The sequence below is a fragment of the Eubalaena glacialis genome, chromosome 2, assembly GCF_028564815.1.
Source record: "Eubalaena glacialis isolate mEubGla1 chromosome 2, mEubGla1.1.hap2.+ XY, whole genome shotgun sequence".
Classification (NCBI taxonomy): Eukaryota; Metazoa; Chordata; class Mammalia; order Artiodactyla; family Balaenidae; genus Eubalaena; species Eubalaena glacialis.
In genome coordinates this window covers 38,859,712-38,878,908 of record NC_083717.1, presented here as the reverse complement: position 1 = coordinate 38,878,908, position 19,197 = coordinate 38,859,712, and the positions used below count along the sequence as shown (strand labels likewise).

General features: G+C 38.7%; 1 protein-coding gene across 1 annotated transcript in view; it reads left to right on the top strand.

The window, feature by feature from the left end:
* Nucleotides 1-236: 236 nt before the first annotated feature.
* TICRR (TOPBP1 interacting checkpoint and replication regulator) overlaps nt 237-19,197 on the top strand; it is a 42,634-nt gene continuing 23,673 nt past the window's right edge. Inside the window, exons 1-11 of the mRNA XM_061181774.1 lie at nt 237-899; nt 5,568-5,847; nt 6,895-7,133; nt 8,452-8,686; nt 9,642-9,771; nt 13,167-13,306; nt 14,126-14,344; nt 16,857-17,008; nt 17,613-17,710; nt 18,762-18,855; nt 18,946-19,025. Of these exons, the coding sequence (XP_061037757.1) occupies nt 237-899; nt 5,568-5,847; nt 6,895-7,133; nt 8,452-8,686; nt 9,642-9,771; nt 13,167-13,306; nt 14,126-14,344; nt 16,857-17,008; nt 17,613-17,710; nt 18,762-18,855; nt 18,946-19,025 (2,330 nt within the window). The remainder of the gene's footprint in view (nt 900-5,567; nt 5,848-6,894; nt 7,134-8,451; nt 8,687-9,641; nt 9,772-13,166; nt 13,307-14,125; nt 14,345-16,856; nt 17,009-17,612; nt 17,711-18,761; nt 18,856-18,945; nt 19,026-19,197) is intronic.

Below are 19,197 nucleotides of genomic sequence, written 5' to 3'. Positions count from 1 at the left end.
CTTCCAATCAGCGCCAAGGATGAAAGTTGCTCACGTAACTTATGTAAGGCAAGCGACCAATGGGAGCTGACCTTGGGGGTTAGCTCCGCCAATGCCAGCAGCCCTTGGAGAGCGCGGGAGGCTTTCGATCTGGGTCCCTGAGAGAAGCAGAGAATGGCGCTGGTTCTCTGAAGCGAGGGCCTAGGAGAGAGCGGCGCCGGCCCTGGCTCTAACCCTGAGGCGGCTGCGCGGCCGACATGGCCTGCTGTCACAACGTAATGCTGCTGCTGGATACCGCGGGAGGCGCCGCTGGTGAGAGCCCGGTCCGGCGGGTCGCCCTGCGCCTCCTCGCCTACCTGAGTTGCCGGTTCGGCCTGGCCAGGGTCCGCTGGGCCTTCAGGTTCTTTGACTCTCAGGGTGCGCGGAGCCGGCCTTCCCGCGTGTCTGACTTCCGCGAGCTGGGGGTCCGCTCCTGGGAGGACTTTGAGGAGGAGCTGGAGGCCAGGCTCGGGGATGGCGCCCACGGCGCCCACCTGCCGGGCCCGGCGCCCAGGGCCACCCACACGCACAGTGCCCTTATGGAGACGCTGCTAGACTATCAGTGGGACCGGCCCGAGATCACATCGCCCACGAAGCCGATTCTGCGTAGCAGCGGGAGGAGACTGCTGGTCGTGGAGGGCGAGGCCAAGGAGGCCGAGTCTGCGCTCGGCGGCTTTGTGAACGCCGTCTTCCTTCTAGCCCCCTGTCCGCATTCGCAGAGGGAGCTGCTGCAATTCGTGTCCGGGTGCGAGGCCCAGGCCCAGCACCTGCCGCCTACTCCTAAGCAGGTCATGGACAAGTTGCTGCCCAAGAGAGTCCAGGAAGTCATGATAACCCGAAAAATCACCTTGTACTGGGTGGATACCACCGAGTGGCCTAAGGTAAGATTACACAGCAAACTCAGATTTTAGTGCGTGGTGCTGGTGCTGATGAACCAGAACTTGACAGCGTCTGCAGAGCAGCCCGTGGACCCAGGATGAGACTAACATGACCAACAGGTGTCCCTTCAGAAGGAAAGTTCTGGGGTCACAAGGAGGGACATTCATCACAACGGGATAGGTAGGTCCTCGGTACCTACTGAGTCAACGCGTTTGAGGTCCTTCACAATTTGGGCCCTATCTGTCTTCCCAGACTTAATCTTTCCTACACACGACCCTTATTCCAGACTGTTGAAACAGTTTAATTGGCCAACAGGCCTTGACGGCTTGTTTTGTCTTAGCAGTGAAATGCCACTGCTCTCTCTTCTGTGCCAGTTTAAATCACACTCATTCTTTAGGGCCTTTGCCCACATGGCAACTACTCAATCTCAACTTCTGGATTTCCGAACACTTTTGTGGCACTTACCCTTTCTCCATTATATGTTCCAGTCGTGCACTCCCTCACCTTCCATCTAGCCTAGAAATAACCTCAGAGGCAGGCACACACATCTCTGTATCTCCTGCAGATGTGTTGTTGCTTGTTATAGGTGTTCAGTAAATATTTGTTGACCAAATGAAAAAATTCTTATGTACTTATAGGTGTTCAGTAAATATTTGTTGACCAAAAGAACAAATTCTTATGTACTTACAGTCCTAAATGGCTAATTTGGATTTTCGTTGAGGCAGTGGAGCCCCTGCTCCAGTGCTTAAGTATAAATTTCTACCTTCATCATTTTCTTCCTGTCACTTCATTTTGTCAGTAAATAACTTCATTTGAGGAGCCACTACATTGTTTTAGCTGCTGGGGATGCGGTGGTCAGCAAAGTGGAGTTTACCTTCCGGGGGAAGATATATTAGACAGGTATGGTTAACAGATTAAACAGATAAACAAGTGATAGGATTTCAAATAATGCTCTCAAGAAAATAAAGCTGAGTAAGGGGCTGACCGTGGGGCAGAGGAAGTAGAAGCAGGAGACAGTTGTAAATAGGGTCGTAGTCAGGGAAGGCCTTTTTGAACAGAGAACTGAATGGTGAAGGAGGAGGATAGTGAAGGTTGGGCAAGAACATTCCAGGCTAAGAGAAGAGCCAGTGTAAAGATTTGAGCTGGAAATGAGCCTAGTTTGTTTCAGAAACAAAAAGGCAAGGAATGCTGAAACCTAGTAGGCAAGGGCAAGCACAGTAGGAGAGGAAGTTAGAAGGTAGCAGAGGCATATCTGTAGGGCCAAGGTAATAAATTCAGATTTTGTTCTAATTGTTGGGAAAGTGGCTTAACCAGGTGAAAGATGTGATTGCATCTGTTGGAAACATATGTCACTAAAGCAGGGGTGGGTTAAATTGCAAGGTTGCAAATGGGAAATGAGCAGATACTTAACACAAATAATGATATAGTGGGTTAAAATTTCCAAATTGCTCTCACATGCAAAGCCTAAGGAAGACTTAGCAAATGCAACGTAAGGCAGCAGTGGCTGGTCAAAAGAAAAGGAAAAAGCAAAAGTGTTTAAGGGAATGGTAAACATTGACGGAGCAAATGGAATCCTAAAACTTAGTTTGTTTAAGGCAGCAAATCAAGTGTTGGACACAATACACAACACATAAGGGCTCGATTTGGGATAGTTGATATTAAATCACATCAAAGACTTTATGCTGGAATTGTATTTTATCAAATACTGGCTAGAAATAAGTCTTAGCAGATTGGGCTTGGAGATTCTTTTTCTCTTTTCTGAATGGCATTAAAATAAGTAGGTTGACAGGATCTTTTTAAAGATTCTTCCAGTTCGCACATCCCATCATCTGTGGAGATGGGTCTTCTCTGAGGCTTCTTACATCTGTTATGTTGTTTCCCATAAGAAAAAGCCCATCAGATAATCTTAAGCTTTTCTGGAATTTTTTTTCTGGTGTAGATCTGTCTTTTCCTGTTCAAAAGCCTCTGCCTAGCCACACTGTGGAGGCAAAAGGGAGACTTAGGTTCTGTCCTTGGGGAGCTCTCACTACGAGGGTAGAGAGAAGAGAAGACAAATTCCAGGGCCTGCCATGTGGAGCTTACAGTCTGGGAAGTAAAACTGGGAGAAACAGACTCAGGGAGGAGGGAATCCAAGCACACAGAACTCTTGCAAAGATATAGGATAGAAGGGAGCATAAGACACCTCTCTTACATTTTCCACTTTATGCCCCTGATTTATTCAACACATACCTGTTGTTGAACAAACTGCGAGGTGTGCTGAGTACTGGGTGCACCATTAGTGAGCCAGACAGATGTGGTCCCTGCTGTCTTGGAGCTTATAGTCTTGTGGACATTTATAAATCCCTAAATTTGAAACTACCACTAGGACTTGTCTGTTACTTAGCCCATAATGTACATAAAAATGAAAAATGTAGCCATACTCTATATACTGGTTGTGGGTTTTTTTTTTTATCATGTTCATATATTTTTAATCAAAGCTAATGTCCTTTTAGCTCCTTTTAAAGTTTTACTTTTCATTTGCCAAGCAATTTTTTTTTCCTGGCCAGTCCTCTGACTGAAATAATTTCAACAAATTTTTTGTTTCCCTTTGGCAGAAAATCCTAATCAGGATCTATGATACCTGAACAGGCTTACCATTCTCCCCCTTGGCAGTGAGCACAGGTGTGGATATATGGGTGGTAACATCAAATACTAATTGATTACTCTATCACAGCATTTTCCAAACTGATAGGCATAACCAAAACAAAAGTTTGGCAGTACATTGCTTATCTTCACTACATGTGATAGTTTCTGTTGTGCTCTGATATTTTCTTTCTGGGTTTTTTTCTTTAACACTGATCTTAAACCATTCAGTTGATTCATCATAGGGTCCATCCAAGTTCATCAGGATCACGATCCTCATTTTAAAAGCACTATCCAAGAGAGTCGTGGGTTCTTAGACTGGACTGTCATTGCCTTGCTGTGAACTGGGGCACCCTCTGAACTTCAGTATAATGGAAAGTTTGGAGAGGACCTAGAAGACCCTTCCAGTTCTGATTTTTCACATTCACATAGCAATTTATGGTTCACAGTTGTCAACTCACCTGTGGAGTAGGCAAAGCAGCATGATCAATGTATTCTAGGGTAGGTTCTCCTTCATGTTGCCATAGTACCTGAATATTGTCATGGCATTTTGTGATTCTGAGTTAAATATTTCACGTTATTGCTTTTTTACTCACCCCACCGTTGACTTTAAGATCATAGAAGACAGGGACTATGTCTTGCTAGTTCATGGTATTATCATCCTGGGTCCTTGGACTCTAATCAATAGAAATTGTTAAGAGGCCAGATGAGAAATGTAGGCAAGACTTTATTGGGACTCGTGCTGCACAAGGGAGCAAGAACAAGAAACAGGGGCCCTTCCTACTCCCCAGAGAGGGGCGGGGGCCTGGTTCCTTAAATGGGGGTGTAGCCCACCAGATTGGTGGGCTGGGCAGGAGGCGTAGCTTAGGTGGTCTGTGCACGCCCTTGGTGCTGTGTGCAGGGATCATGCTCAGTACCCTGCTTTTGCTCTCAGCACCTCAGAAATGGCAGTTGATTTGTGGCCTTTTTGTATCCTATTCATAATTGTCCTGACTGCATGCAGTTATTTTTAGTCCCTTATAGTTTCTTTGTATTCGTTTGTCCAGGTGCAAGCACTCCAATAAAGGGTCCCATGTCCCAGCCTATCTCAATGGCACATAAAGGTTGCTCAATAAAAGTTTGCTGAAAGAAGGTTGGAGGAAGAGTCAGCTATGTGTGAAGGAGTGAGGAATGGCTTTTACAGAGACAGCAGGGTTTGAGCTAGATAATGAAGTATAATAAGCATCCAGTTGGTGAAGATGGAAGGGGAATACACAGCAAACAGAACCAGCAAAAACATGGAAGCATTGTAAAATGTGGCATGTTCAGGAAACAGCAAATGATTCAGTGTGCCTGGAAGGTAGGGATGGGTGAGGGAAGGATAATGTGTTTGGAAATATTGTTTAGAGCTGGGTTGTAAAGGGCTTTATGGCTATACTGTAGGGCAGTGGGAAGCCCTTCAGAGTTTTTACAGAAGTAGCATGATCGGATATGTAGTTTCGAAGAATACTTCTTAAAACAAAGGAGGAAAGATTGGAGGCAGAGCACAGACTCTGTAAGCTGCTGTTAAGAGTCCAGACTTTAGTGAAAACACTGAAGATAGAACTGAGAAGACCTGTTTGGTCTCCACACAGACCCGTGGGTGCGGGCAGGGTGGGTGAGTCAGTGGTGATCACCTTCTAAGGGAGGTGCTCCTGCCTCTCTCCTGTGACACTTGGCCGCTGTTGTGTTGTGGAGGACATGATTTTTTTTATTAATGTGTAATGACTTTGCATTCCTTCTAACGTTTTATGATTTATCCCTCGTGAGTTGCATCACTTCTGTGTCTTGACAGAAGATAGAATTGAAGTGCTATTTTCACTAAATAGGTGCTTTCTTGAAGGCATATTATATAGCAGTTATTCAAGTAATGGGATGCTGGCCATTATTTGTGTTTGGTTCAACAAATACATTAATTGTGTAATTTGATCCTTTAATGTACATATCAACTTTACTTTCTCCTGATTTCCCTTAGCTTTATGAATGCCTAACTTACAATAATCCAAGATTCTTTGTAATTTTTATTTTAGTTGTGGGACTCTCCGGACCACCTTGGGTACTGGACAGTATGTGAACTGCTCCACCATGTAGGAGGCACTGTCTTGCCATTTGAAACTTTCAGCCAGGATTTTACTAAAGCTGGGGAAACACTGCTTGGTAGTGAAAGAAAGCTGTCAAGGGAACCTCACCTCTCTTCATGGATTTCAACTCTGCCAACTGATTCCACTTTAAACTGTTTGCTCTATAATTCTCCCGAGTATGAAGCCTCATTTCCACGGGTGGAAGGAACATTATTTTTCCCTGTTGAAGGTAAGCAAGTAATACTTGGGGGCGGGGGAGGAGTGGTGATGGGGTGGTTGATCTGGGTTTCATTCATTTCTGCAAGGCAGGCCCATGAATTCTTTAGAATTTAGAATTTCCAGCGGCCTAGGCGCTCCATCAACGCTTGTCATTGAAAGATATCTAAGCAAAATCAGAGATACCACAGGAAACGACTGAAGTTTGGTACAACTGTAAGCCCATGTAAAAAGGACAAGTAAATGTTTTTAAAGAGTTTCCCAACTTTTTGCAAAGAAGGATAATATTGCTCAGGTGCCCAAGCAAATGGGTAGTAAGGTTTCACTGCTTCATAAAAGAGATTGATAAATTGAAGATCATAGAAAATCAGTGATTGACTAAGAGAAGAAATAACAAATTAGTCAATTGAAGCAGAAAATGGTGCCTGCTACCAGGAAGAGCCAGCATGTTGGAATCTTCATAAATTTGCTTTATCATATGATTTGCTTTATAGTGAATCTAATTTCTGAATCATTATGTAGTCACATAAATAATACCATATAGAGATATGTACATAAAACTATATTATACACTATGGACAATTTAAGGAAATTTCAAGAGTAGTTTTGAAACTTTCAGCCAAGATTTTACTAAAGCTGGAGAAACACTGCTTGGTAGTGAAAGAAAGATGTTAAGGGAACCTCACCTCTCTTCATGGAAAGCAGTTTTGTCTTACATGGTCTTTAGAATTTAAACTCGTAAGATAGGATGTACTGTATTTTATGGATTTAAGAAGCAGTGGGTTTTGTGTGTGTGTGTATTGCTTGAATACTTATTTCTAAGTCATAATTACTGAGAAGTTCTGAAATCAAGTCACACCATTGTAATTCCAGTCATATACAGCTTTTCCTATAGAACTGAATGAACTTACTATGATAGCAGTAGAATGAGGGTTGAAGTGTGAACTAAGTGACAATACTAGTACCTCGGCTGGCAATCTAATTTTTTTTTCTTACTATTAAATCTCTTATTAGAAGCTATTTCTTATATTAGAATTTCAATATTCTTTATTTCGAACAGGCAAAGAGATTCAAGAAACATGGACAGTTACTCTAGAGCCCTTGGCCATGCATCAGAGATATTTTCAGAAACCAGTCAGAATTTTTCTAAAAGGCACAGTGACCCAGTGGTCCCTCCCAGCAAGCTGCACTTTGGGCACTGATAGTTGGATGCTACAAAGTCCAGAGGGTAACAAATCAACTCAAAGGATGTTATTTCAGCAGCTGGTAAACAGGCTGACTGCTGAAGAGTTACATCTGGTAGGTATCTTCCATGTGGCAAGTTATTCTAGTCTAATAACACACTGGTAAAGTGAAATAAGTGCGTTTATGAAATGCCAAGGAGTGCCCTACATAATACAGTCTCAGTGAAACATGATATTTTTGCAAGTATTATAGCATCGTGACAATGCTCATTAGTGAAGAAACAGCTTATAAAAATTGCATGTACCTTGAATCCAATTAAACCAAATTATATTCACATAGGAAAGAGGCAGTGGGCCAAATGGAATGATTATATTAGGGCAGTGAAGTGATGGGTGGTTTCTCATTATTTTTTAATTGTTGCATTATGTATTTATTACTTTTACGTAATAAATATATTTCATTTTTTAAAAAAACCCTACATTGTAAAATTAGATATACTAGTGTCCAGTAGTTATACAAATTTAGTAATGTCTTCTGAAAAGGAGTACATACCTACCCAGATTTGATATAAATTTAGTAATGTCTTCTGAAAAGGAATACATACATATCCAGATTTGATATAAAGGTGATGCTAATTTTTTAACTACCAGTAATTCCTTACCTTACTTGTCTTTTGCTTTTGTAACCTCAGAAAGCTTCTATCTTCTGGATTCCACTGTAAAACATTCCAGAGAAAACTGGGTAGTCATTTGGACAGATGTTGTTCTAAGAGTTGTGTGCTCTGACAGAGCACTGGAGTCAGGGAGTCAGGTGACCTGGATTAGATCTCAGCTCTGCTGCCCACCATGTGATCTGAATAAATCCCCTTAAGTGGTAGAATTGATTCCTGGTTAAGAGCATGGGTTTAAAATTCATACACTCTTGGCTTCTGCCTCTTATTAACTGGGTGACAAACAGGTTGCTTATTCCTCAACCTCAATTCCTCCTCTATAAAATGGGGATAATAATCTTTTTTTTTTTTTTGCTGTGCCTCATGGCATGCAGGATCTTAGTTCCCCAACCAGGGATCGAACCCATGCCCCCTGCAGTGGAAGCACAGAGTCTTAACCACTGGACCGCCAGGGAAGTTCCAATAATAATCATTTTTACTTCAGAGTGGTTATGAGAATCCAGTGAGTTATAATAAGTACATAATAAGTGCTTAGTAAATATTCCTAATAACCTTAGGTTTTTCTTATCTGTAAATTGAGGGATTAGGATTAGATGATCAGTAAGTTCAATTCTGGCACTAATATCCGTGAAGTCTGTCTTTTCCAGTTTTCTCTTTTATATTAATCATTGGATGAAACTATCATTCTGTCTCTTACTAAACTACATGCCTTTTAAGACATATGTCAACAATATTCCCAACTAATTAGATCTTCTTATGTAGGTTACCAGTGTGGACCCTGGTGAAGGCTGGCCCCCCATCACTGGAGTTATTTCCCCCTTCTCTGCCAGTGCTACAATTCTCACTGTGTTCCACACCAAGGAGACTGAATTTCAAAGACATTTTCTCCAAACAGTTGTGGCAGAGAGCCCCCAGGATTTAGCTTCCCTTTTTTCTGAGGTTGTGGATGGTGTATTGAATCAGATTCACAATTCACTTGAAGATCCTGCCACCTCAGGTAAGCTTCTGAACCAATAACTACCATACTCTAGGTTAGTGGTTTACCATCTTTTCTAGCAACATAACTTTTTTTCAGTGTGCTCTTAGTAGAGCCCAATATCTGTTATAAAACAGATAAAAGTAGGCTACAATATTTCTGGCAGTTTAAATCATTATTTATAGAAATCCTGAAGCACTTCTGAGGAGGCCAAAGGCTCTGTGAAACCAGTTTGAAATCGAAGGTATAAGAGGAAACCTGGTTTTTAATATGTTTAATAAAGACTGCACGTAAAACTGTTATGATTCTTCCTTCCACTTTGTTGCACTGTTACTGATATGATACAAACCTTATTTATGCTAGATAGATATAAATATAATCAATTTGATATTTCTTCCATTCATATTTACTCAGTAGATTTACTGAGTGCCTGCTGTATGTCAGGCTCTGTTCCAGGGGCTGGGAGTACATCAGAGAACGAAATAGACAAAGGTCTCTGTTCTTAAGAAGCTTATCTAGTCAGGGGAGACAAGACAATAAATTAAATAAGGAAATTATATAGTATGTTTGAAAGAGTTAAGTGCTATAGTTATAAAGCAGAGAAAAAGGAATGGGGAGTGTTAAAGGATAGGAGGGTTGTAATTTTAAACAGGCCTTGTTAAAAAAGTGATATCTGAGCAAAGGCTTTGAAGGAAGTAATAGGGAGACAACATTGTAGAAGCAACAGTAAGTGCCAAGGTTTGTGTGTCTGGTGTGTTGGAGGAACAGTGAGGAAGTCCGTGTTTGCAAATTTTTCATAGACAACATAGGCCTGTTGGGATTGGGGATGCAGCTGAAGGAACATTGTTAACGATGCTGCTTTGTATGTCCTTTGGAAGAATGCAATCAGTCCAAGGGAGGAGCAAGTGCTTGGAATTCTCTGCTTTGCTTCTAATGCCTCTTTTCCTCTCCCATCTCTGCTCCTTTGTTTCTGTAGCTCCGCCTACTCCAGAATGGGCCCAGCAGGAGCTTGGCCGCACAGCTCCCTGGAATTCCGCTGTTGTGGAGAAGTGGTTTCCTTGCTCTAACTTTAGTGGTGCCAGTTCAAATTTGATGGAGTCATTTTGGTAAAACTTATTTTTTTCTCTGGGTATTGATTATTGAAGTCAGCTCTCAGTTATCTGCATGTGAGTTTGTTGTTGTTGTTTTTAACAGACCACCTTTTCTGAGTATAGTCCAATAATATTAAAAACTAATTACAAATGGAGAATATTGTTTAATGGGTATAGAGTTTCAGTTTTACAAGGTGAATTCTGGAGATGGATGGAGATGATGGTATTATGAATATACTTAATACCACTGAACTATGTACTTAAGAGCGATTAAGATGATAAATTTATGTTGTGTATTTTATCAGAACTAAAAATTTAGAAAAAGTTAATTACAAAAACAAAATACACTCATAGATATCAGAAAATATTTAGTATTAAATTTCAATAAAAAAGGAAAATAGCAAACTTGAATAATGCAGCTAAATTAATACTTAAAGGAAAATTTTAAGTATCTTTTGAAGAGAAAAATTAAAAACCAATTAGCTGAGACCAACACACGAAATAATACAAGAGAGTAAACCCAAAAATTAAAAAAAGAAGGCAATAATAAAAATAATCAAATAGAAATCAAGAGAAACAAAAGATGATTCTTTGAGAAGCCAAATAAAATAATCTATAGCAAGATTGAGCTACTTGTATGAGCAGTCATAAATAATATTGGAAATGTAAAAGATATGGCAGAAATTCAAAATATTAAGAAGTAAAGTTGAGGTTTATTTTTTCCATAAAGATACCCAGTTGTTCCAACTCCATTTGTTAAGACAATCTTTTTCTCAATCACTGTGGCACCTTTGTCAAAATCAGTTGACCACCAATGTGCAGGTCTATTTCTGGAAAGAGTCTAGTCCAGAAATTATGTTAATACCACATTATCTTGAGTAGTGAAATCAGGTAGTCTGTGTCCTCTCAACTTTGTTCTTTTTTTTTTCTCAGAATTGCTTTGGCTATTTTAGACCCTTTGCATTTCCATGTAAATTTTAGAATCAGCCTGTTTCCACACACCCAAAAAAAGCCTGCTAGGATTTTTGATTGAGTGTGTATTGAGCTTATAGGTCCATTTGGGAAGAACTGACATCTTATAATAATGAGTCTTCTGATTCATGGACATGGTACAGCTCAAAAAGGCTAAGAGCATAACAGGTGCACCTTCCCATATGAGATAGCAAAATTTACCATAAAGCTTTAGTAAATAACATAGTGTGGTATCGGTGCAAGGATCAACAGATAGACCAGTGGAGTAGAAGCAGCAGGGAAAGAATCGACTATTCAGTAAATGGTGGTGTTGATGATTGGCTATCCAGAAGAAAAAAGATAAAAAATCAGATTTCTACTTCACAGCATACATAATGATAAATTCCAAATAAACTGAAAAACCAAACGTGAAAAGTAAAAACTTTAAAATTGTAAGAAGGAGAAACACGAGAGAAGATTAGGCTAAGGATGGATTTCTCAAATAAGACCTAAAAAATTCAAACCATGAAGGAACATATATGACTATAATGAATTTTAAAATGTTTATATGATGAAGACTAGTCATAGACTCGGGTAGCTGTAATCCATATAACCAGCAAAGGATTAGTATCCAAATTAGTACAGAGCTCCTAAAAATAAGAAATCCAATAGAAAATCGGGCAAAGAATGTGAACAAGTGGGGTTTCCCTGGTGGCGCAGTGGTTAAGAATCCACCTGCCAATGCAGGGGACGCGGGTTTGATCCCTAGTCCAGGAAGATTCCACATGCCACGGAGCACCTAAGCCCATGTGCCATAACTGCTGAGCCTGCGCTCTAGAGCCCACGAGCCACAACTAATGAAGCCTGCGCGCCTAGAGCCCATGCTCTGCAACGAGAGAAGCCACCGCAATGAGAAGCCTGCGCACCGCAACGAAGAGTAGCCCCCGCTCGCCGCAACTAGAGGAAGCCCGCGCGCAGCAACAAAGACCCAACGCAGCCAAAAATAAATAAATAATTTTTTTAAAAAATTGTGAACAAACAATTCAGATGAGGAAATCCAACAGAGCAGTAATTTGGAAAGATACTCAGCGTAGGCAAGTGGAAATTAAAACCACAACATGGAAAAACCCACCGGGTTCTATTTTATACCTATTAGATTGTCAAAAATTAGCATGTGGGGAAATGAGCACATTTTAGATGGTAGACGTGTAAAATGGTTACAACCATTTTAGAGAACAATGTTCCTAGTAAAGCAGAAACTTCACATACTCTGACACTCAGCAATTCTACTTCTAGGTGTCTGCACTGAAGAAATTTTTGCACAAACACAAGGAGAGCTGTGCTAGAATGTTCATTTCCAGTGGAAAGGACTAGCAGACTCTCAGCAGGGAAATGGATAAATAAATTACAGTATCATTATACAATAGAATATTATACATAGATTAGTAAAACGGAATAAACCAGAGCAACACGTGAAAAATATGTTGAGTGCAAACAAAATTGCCAAAGGATGGTGTTGTATGATACCATTTTCATAAGATTTACAACATATGAAACAGCATTTTGTTCATTTTGTTACATATGTATGTCTCTGTAAATAAGGTACACACAAATCTAGGAATACCTCTGAGAGGAAGGGATGGGAAGAAATTGGGTGAGGCTTTCTCTGTGTCCATGATGCTTAATTTCATTTAAAAAAAAAATCTGAAGCAGATACAGTAAATTAACGGGGGGAAAAAGCAACCCTCCTCACTGCTCAAGGAAATACCAGCACACTTAGGAGAATTAGGCTGCTTCAGACCTGCTGCTTGTATGAACTAATTGAACTAATGGCACCATAACTTTCTCCTACTTTTAAGTCAGATGATATCAGATAATGGAAGATAATGAAATAGAAATAATACATTTTGAAAGTTGTGCTATTTTCATTATTTCCTTAGTGACTGATATTTAGCTCCAGGCAGGAAAGCAGTTAATAACTAATCATCTCCCCTGCCCTGTTTCTTTCCCTGCTCATCAATCCCAAATTAGTTTACTAGAGTGTGAAATAATTATTTAAAAGTTATTCTGATACTCACTACACTGTATTACATCATCTTGTACTTTAATGTATGGAAACTGGGTAAAAATTATGGAAGCCCAGAAGTGAGTGAAATAGTTGCCATAATTAGACATGTACCCTAGGACATGAAGAATCTTATTAATAAAAGTCAATACTGTATGTATTAATACATTAATGGTTTTGTGAACAGGTAGCTTCTGCCCCTGAATTTATATAAATCATAAATGAGAAGAGGGACATTTTCCCTCCTGAGAAAAAATACTTTTGAAGGCATCTTGTGGAGACATCTTTTGACTAGCTTTTAAAAGGATAATGAATATTGCTGTTGCTTTGTTTTTAAAGCATTTTGGAAAATCAGAATTTCAACTTTGTACTAGACATCTTGACTTATTCACAGGTTACTACAGGCTGCCTCATCTAATAAGGAAGAGCCTTCCAAAACTGAAAGTGAATTGACACGTTGCCTCTCTGAGCTCTACCAGAGAAAGTCTCGTGAAGAATACACTGTGTCCAATCAGGAAGACAGCAAAAAGAAGCGTAAGCACATAGAAAGGCTGTTTCTTACAGTCTTTTTTGACACTGTACGTTTTAAAAGATTGATATTCCTTAAAATGAAGTTGAAATGGTAACTGAATAAAGGACAAGTTCTTATGTTTCATATTTGAAAATAATTACATTAGTACAGTAGTGATTTAAAAAATCTCCCACAATCCTACCTTCTTAATGAATTAAACCATTTTTGTTTTCAGTTATAACAGAAATTTAAATACAACTTTGTGTGCTGCTTATAAATACTTGTTCATCTGCTACTTTGCTTTTTTAGTTACCTCATTGCTTAACAAAATTTGCAAATTTCTTATGTTGTTGAACATGTAGATTGTTTTCAGTTTTTACCATTATAAATAATACTATAGTGTACATCATGCATATGATTTACCTTTGAGTGATTTCCTTAGTATAAGTTTCCATGAACAAGTTATTCATGGAAAAGGGAGCTCTGGATGCAGACTGCTTAATTGCCTTTCAAAAGAGTTTCATCACAACTCTGTGACTACTGGGTAACACCAAAATGAGTCTGTTCGGCATTTGTCTGTTGTCTGTTTGACATTAGATGTAAAAATCATCTAACCACCTTGAGATATTTAGTTCCTAAACTTCAGTTTAAAAAAGAGCTCTCTTTCTACCCTGTGTTGTAGGTAGAAAGAGACGCAAGAACTACCTAATTCAGATCATTCTGAATGGATATACTTCATTTCAATATTCCTTCACAGAATATTTCATCTGAATTAAAGTAGTTCTTGATTCCACAGAAGTAAAAGTTATTTTACTTTTCTTCCCACGATGTCGTTTTGGTAGGAGGTGTCCCTCGTACTCCAGTGAGGCAGAAGATGAATACCATGTGCCGTTCCTTGAAGATGCTGAATGTTGCAAGACTGAATGTAAAGGCTCAGAAGTTACATCCAGATGGCAGTCCAGACACAGCTGGGGAGAAAGGGATCCAAAAGATAGCCAATGGAAGAACAGCAGATAAATTGGAAAACAAAGGAAGGACACTGAGAAGTTCTAAACCTAAAGGTATTCCTCAGTTCCATTGCATTTTGGTATCTAAATTCATGTTTACTCTTCTGTACTCTCATATTTTTAAGTTTTAATCATATCCCTCGCTTAATGAACATTTATTGGCTATCTACTGTATGTCCACAAGTGTGTTATGGGGAGTACAGTAAATAATAAGATAATTTCCTCTCCTTAGATTTATGATCCAGCTACAAAGAATAATAATGAACATATATATATATATATATATATATATATATATATATATATATACACACACATACATATACACAACGAATTGGTAAAATGAATACATAAGAGAGGCAAGAGACTGTAACAGAAAATACTTGTTCATTTTGGAAGTAAAGACATACTAGGAGTCAAGAAGGGGAAAGTCCAGTCTTGAGCAGAACAGGCTGAGAAGGCTTTTACGGAGCCAGTGGAGCCCAGGTTAGACTTTGAAGAATGAGCAGAGTTTAGAAGGCAGAAAGGTAAAAGAAGTGTGTGCTAGATGGAGGATTAGCATAAGCAAAGTCACAAAGAAGGGCTGTGTCTTGGCCCTTTAAGTGGTTAAAGAAGTTTTATACATTTGTGAATAAAGAGAAGGGAAAAGGTTCGTGAATAATCTAGGGTTAGATTATTGAGGTCTTTCAAAGTCAGGCAGAAGAATTTAGTCCAGTAGCTTTTATTTTCCCATTTGTTCTTTTTTCTTCTTTAAAAATGGATTGAATTACAGTATGTTTCTCATTCTCAGGGTACATTCTTAGCTTACACTGACAGTGCCAGTACTGTGGGGTGATTGTGACAATAGCTTATGAACTTTGGGCAATAATTACCTGATGTCACCTTTGAGTTCTTTCGAAAATTCTGGAATGAAAGTTTTCTGCTTCTTTAAACATTTTTTTTTTCCTGTGGAATACTGAATCATAGATGATAATCCGTTTGAGTGAGATAGCACATCTTCGATGAGCTAGTATGGTATACCAGAATGCGGATGGGAGAGCAGAATTAACAGTAATGCAAGACAGTGTGGCATTAGCATAATTTCTGGACTAGATCCTTTCCAGAAATAGACCTGCACAACAGTGGTAAATTGATATTTGACAGTAGTGCCCCCAACAATTCAACAGGACAAGGATAATCTTCAAAAGATGGTGCAGGAATAACGATATATTTATGGAAAAATTGAACTTAAACCTTATCTCTTAATAGTATTTTGAATTTCTGCTTTATTTTCTCGAATCATCTTTGTTTTTGTTGCTCTCTCATTTCTTTTTTTCCTACTTAATTCATTTCTGTTTTTATCTTTATTATTGCCTTCTTTATTATTTGGATTTACTCTTTTGTGTTATTTCTTATGTTGGACCCTTAGCTAATTTGGTTTTGAATTTTTCTTTAAAAAGATAATTTGTCTATAAATTTTCCTTTAGGTATAAATTTAGCTGCATTGTATAAGTTTGCTGTATTCTGTTTTCATTGATACATCTAAATATTTTCTGACATCAGTAATAGAAGGGAGTGTTTTATTTTTGTAATTAGCTTTTAATTTTTTTGGACTGTGCACAATGTGTTCTGTAAGATATTGAATCTTTAATATTTGTTGAAACTATGGCCTAATATGTGATTGTTTTGTTAATATTCCATGTGTACTTGAAAATAATGTGTATTCTCTAATTTTGGGGTACTTGGTTCCATACATATTCATCTTAATATTTGAATACTCAAAATTCTTATTAATTTTTTTCTACTTAAAAGAATCTATAACTGAGATGATTGTATTATAGTCTTCCACCATGTAGATTTGTCTAAATTTCCTTGCAGTTCTGCCAATTTTTGCATCATATATTTTGAGGCTTTCTTTTTAGATCCGTACAAAACCATTTATGTTTTCCTTGTGATTATACCTCTATTCCTTTATTTCCAATGTTTCTTTGTCGTGTGTTTTGGGTATGTCTTTTGTAAACAGCATAATTTTTTTTTTTAACCCAATCTGACAGTTTCTATCTTTTATTTAACCAGTGTATTCGTAAAATAAATATTTATAATTATTATGATTACTGATAAGCTAGGGTGTATTTTAGTGTCTTATTTTGTGCTTTCAATTGTTTTTTTCCTTTCTAGCAGGCTATGGGATTAATCAAGTTTTCTTTATGCATCTTTTTCCTTTCTGCTAGGTTTGGAGGTTGTATAGTTTATTTCTTCTCCATTACTGCTTATCCTTAAATTTATAACATGTACACGTGATTTGCAAACCCTTAAAATTAATCACTATCTCTGAACTTTTCAACCTCAGCATTTTTGACATTTTGGACCAGATAATCCTCTGTGAACTATAAGATGTTTAGCAGCCTCCCTGGCCTCCACCCCATTAGATGCCAGTAGTACCCTCCCTCTCCCCACCAGTCACTGCCACCCAGACATAGCCAGATGTCCCCTGGGCAGCAAAACTTCCCAGTCCGTAACCACTGGCTTAAACAATACAATGACTTCAGCTGGGTCTGATGATCAATTTGACTTTTTTTCCCCACAGATTTTAAAACTGAGGAGGAGCTACTATCTTACATACGTGAAAATTACCAAAAGACTGTGGCCACAGGAGAAAGCGTGTTGTATTCATGTGCTCGGAACATGATCTCAAACATTAAAGCATTCCTAAAGTCCAAAGGCACCAAGGAATTAGAAGTAAGGGAATCCGGATATTGTTGTTTGTCATAACAATGTTAGTTGCTTGTTGGTGGGTCTGGCTCATATGTCTTGGAAAATATCTGTTATGCAGCGCACATTTCAAAAATGATGCGTGAGGGGGTGAGCACAATTCTAGGTCTTGGAAGATGGACATGGTCCACTGAGAAGGCAGAAATCAAGGAAACGGGCCAGGTGGGAGTAATTACATGTACTTCCAATGAAAGCTCTGTCCTCATCTAAGTTGCATGTTTGCTGCATGAATTAAGCCAGTGGTTCTTAACCCTGGCTGCACTTTAGAGTCACCTGGAACATTTCTTTAAAATGTTGATTCATTTTGCTTAGACTTCTCAATCACTACTTTATGGAATCTTCCTTTTATGAAAGTTCAAATCTGCAGGCTTGCTGTATCCATGCCCACTTGCTCTCAAATACTTTTCTACATGTTCTTTTAAAAAATATAAAAGAATATTACACTATTTTTCATTCAAATGAAAGAAAGAGGATGTACTTCCCTTCTTAGGGCATTAGTCAGCTGTGAAGAAATTAGAAATAATGATAAGCATTAATATTAATATTCTCCTATGTAATTTTGTATTTTCAGATGAACTGCCTACATCAAGTAAGAAACAACCTCTTGAAAACTAGCAAAAGTCTTCGACAGAATGTAGGAAAACTGGATAAAGAAGATAAAGTCAGAGAGTAATTAACTTCCTTTTTAATTTTTTTTTAAAGATTTATTTATTATGATTTTTTAATTTTTTAAAATTTTTGGCTGCATCGGGTCTTAGTTGCAGCATGTGGGCTCTTCCTTGCGGTGCGTGGGCTTCCTTCTAGTTGTGGCACGCGGGTTCCAGAGCACGTGGGCTCTCTAGTTGAGGTGCACAAGCTCAGTAGCTGTGGCGTGTGGGCTTAGTTGCCCCGCGGCATGTGGGATCTTAGTTCCCTGACCAGGGATTGAACCCGCGTCTCTTGCATTGTAAGGCGGATTCTTTTCCACTGGACCAACAGGGAAGTCCCCTTTTTTTTTTAAACCATTACTCCAAAACAGAGCTCCCAAGATTTACTTGTATCAATTTAATTTTTCATTTTTAAAAAATTCTTTCCATTATGGTTTATTATAGGATATTGAATATAATTCCCTGTGCTACACACTAGGACCTTATTTGTTTATCTTTTTTTAAAAATTTTTATTGGAGTATATAGTTGCTTTACAATGTCGTTGTTTATCTATTTTATATATAATATAGTTTGTATCTGCTAGTCCCAAACTCCTAATTTACCCCTCCCCCACGCCCTTAGCCCTTTGGTAACCATAAGTTTGTTTTCTATGTTTGTGAGTCTGTTCCTGTTTCATAGGTAAGTTCATTTGTGTCATATTTCAGATTCCACATATAAGTGATGTATGTTTTTCTCTTTCTGACTTACTTCACTTAGTATGATAATCTCTAGGTCCATTCCTATTGCTGCAAATTGAATTATTTCATTTTTCTTTTTAATGGCTGAGTATATATCAGTTTAAAATAGATTGCCAATTGCCTGAAGAGGCTTTTGTAGCTGATTCTCTATAATGTTCTAATGTTCAGTTTGCAACACCTGTTTACCTAATAACCATATTGCTATTTAGAAAGCAATGGCTCTTCTTTTTGGTTGTTGTTTCTTATGTAAACAGATCTCTGCATAAGGAAGGAACTTTCATTTCAGTTAAGTGACACTCAAAGCAGATAAAACCAAGCTTTTTTTTTCTCTCAAGGTGCCAGCTCCAGGTATTTCTTCATTTGGAGATGTGTCGGCAGTGCCCTTCAGTATATGAACATATAGATGAAATGGAGCAAGTAGTGGAGGAGGCAAGTATACTGCTTAGTGCCACTGGGGATGTGCTGTAGATGCATTCAGCTTCCTGCAGAGGCCATGTGGTAATTTTCTAAAATCTTCAGGTGACAGATATGCTGCGCATGGTGTATTTAACTGAAGATTCGGCATACCTAGCAAAGTTTCTGGAAGAAATTTTGGAATTGTAAGTTTGATGACTACTAATTTAAATTTAAAATAATTTTACGAAGAACTTATATAGGTATTGTCTCCGAATTGTAGAATTGTAAGGACTGTTTCTCATGCTGGGTGAGGAAAGGAGTAGAGAGGGTGGAATGGTGACTGACTGTTCCATATTTAATCAATCTATTCCACAG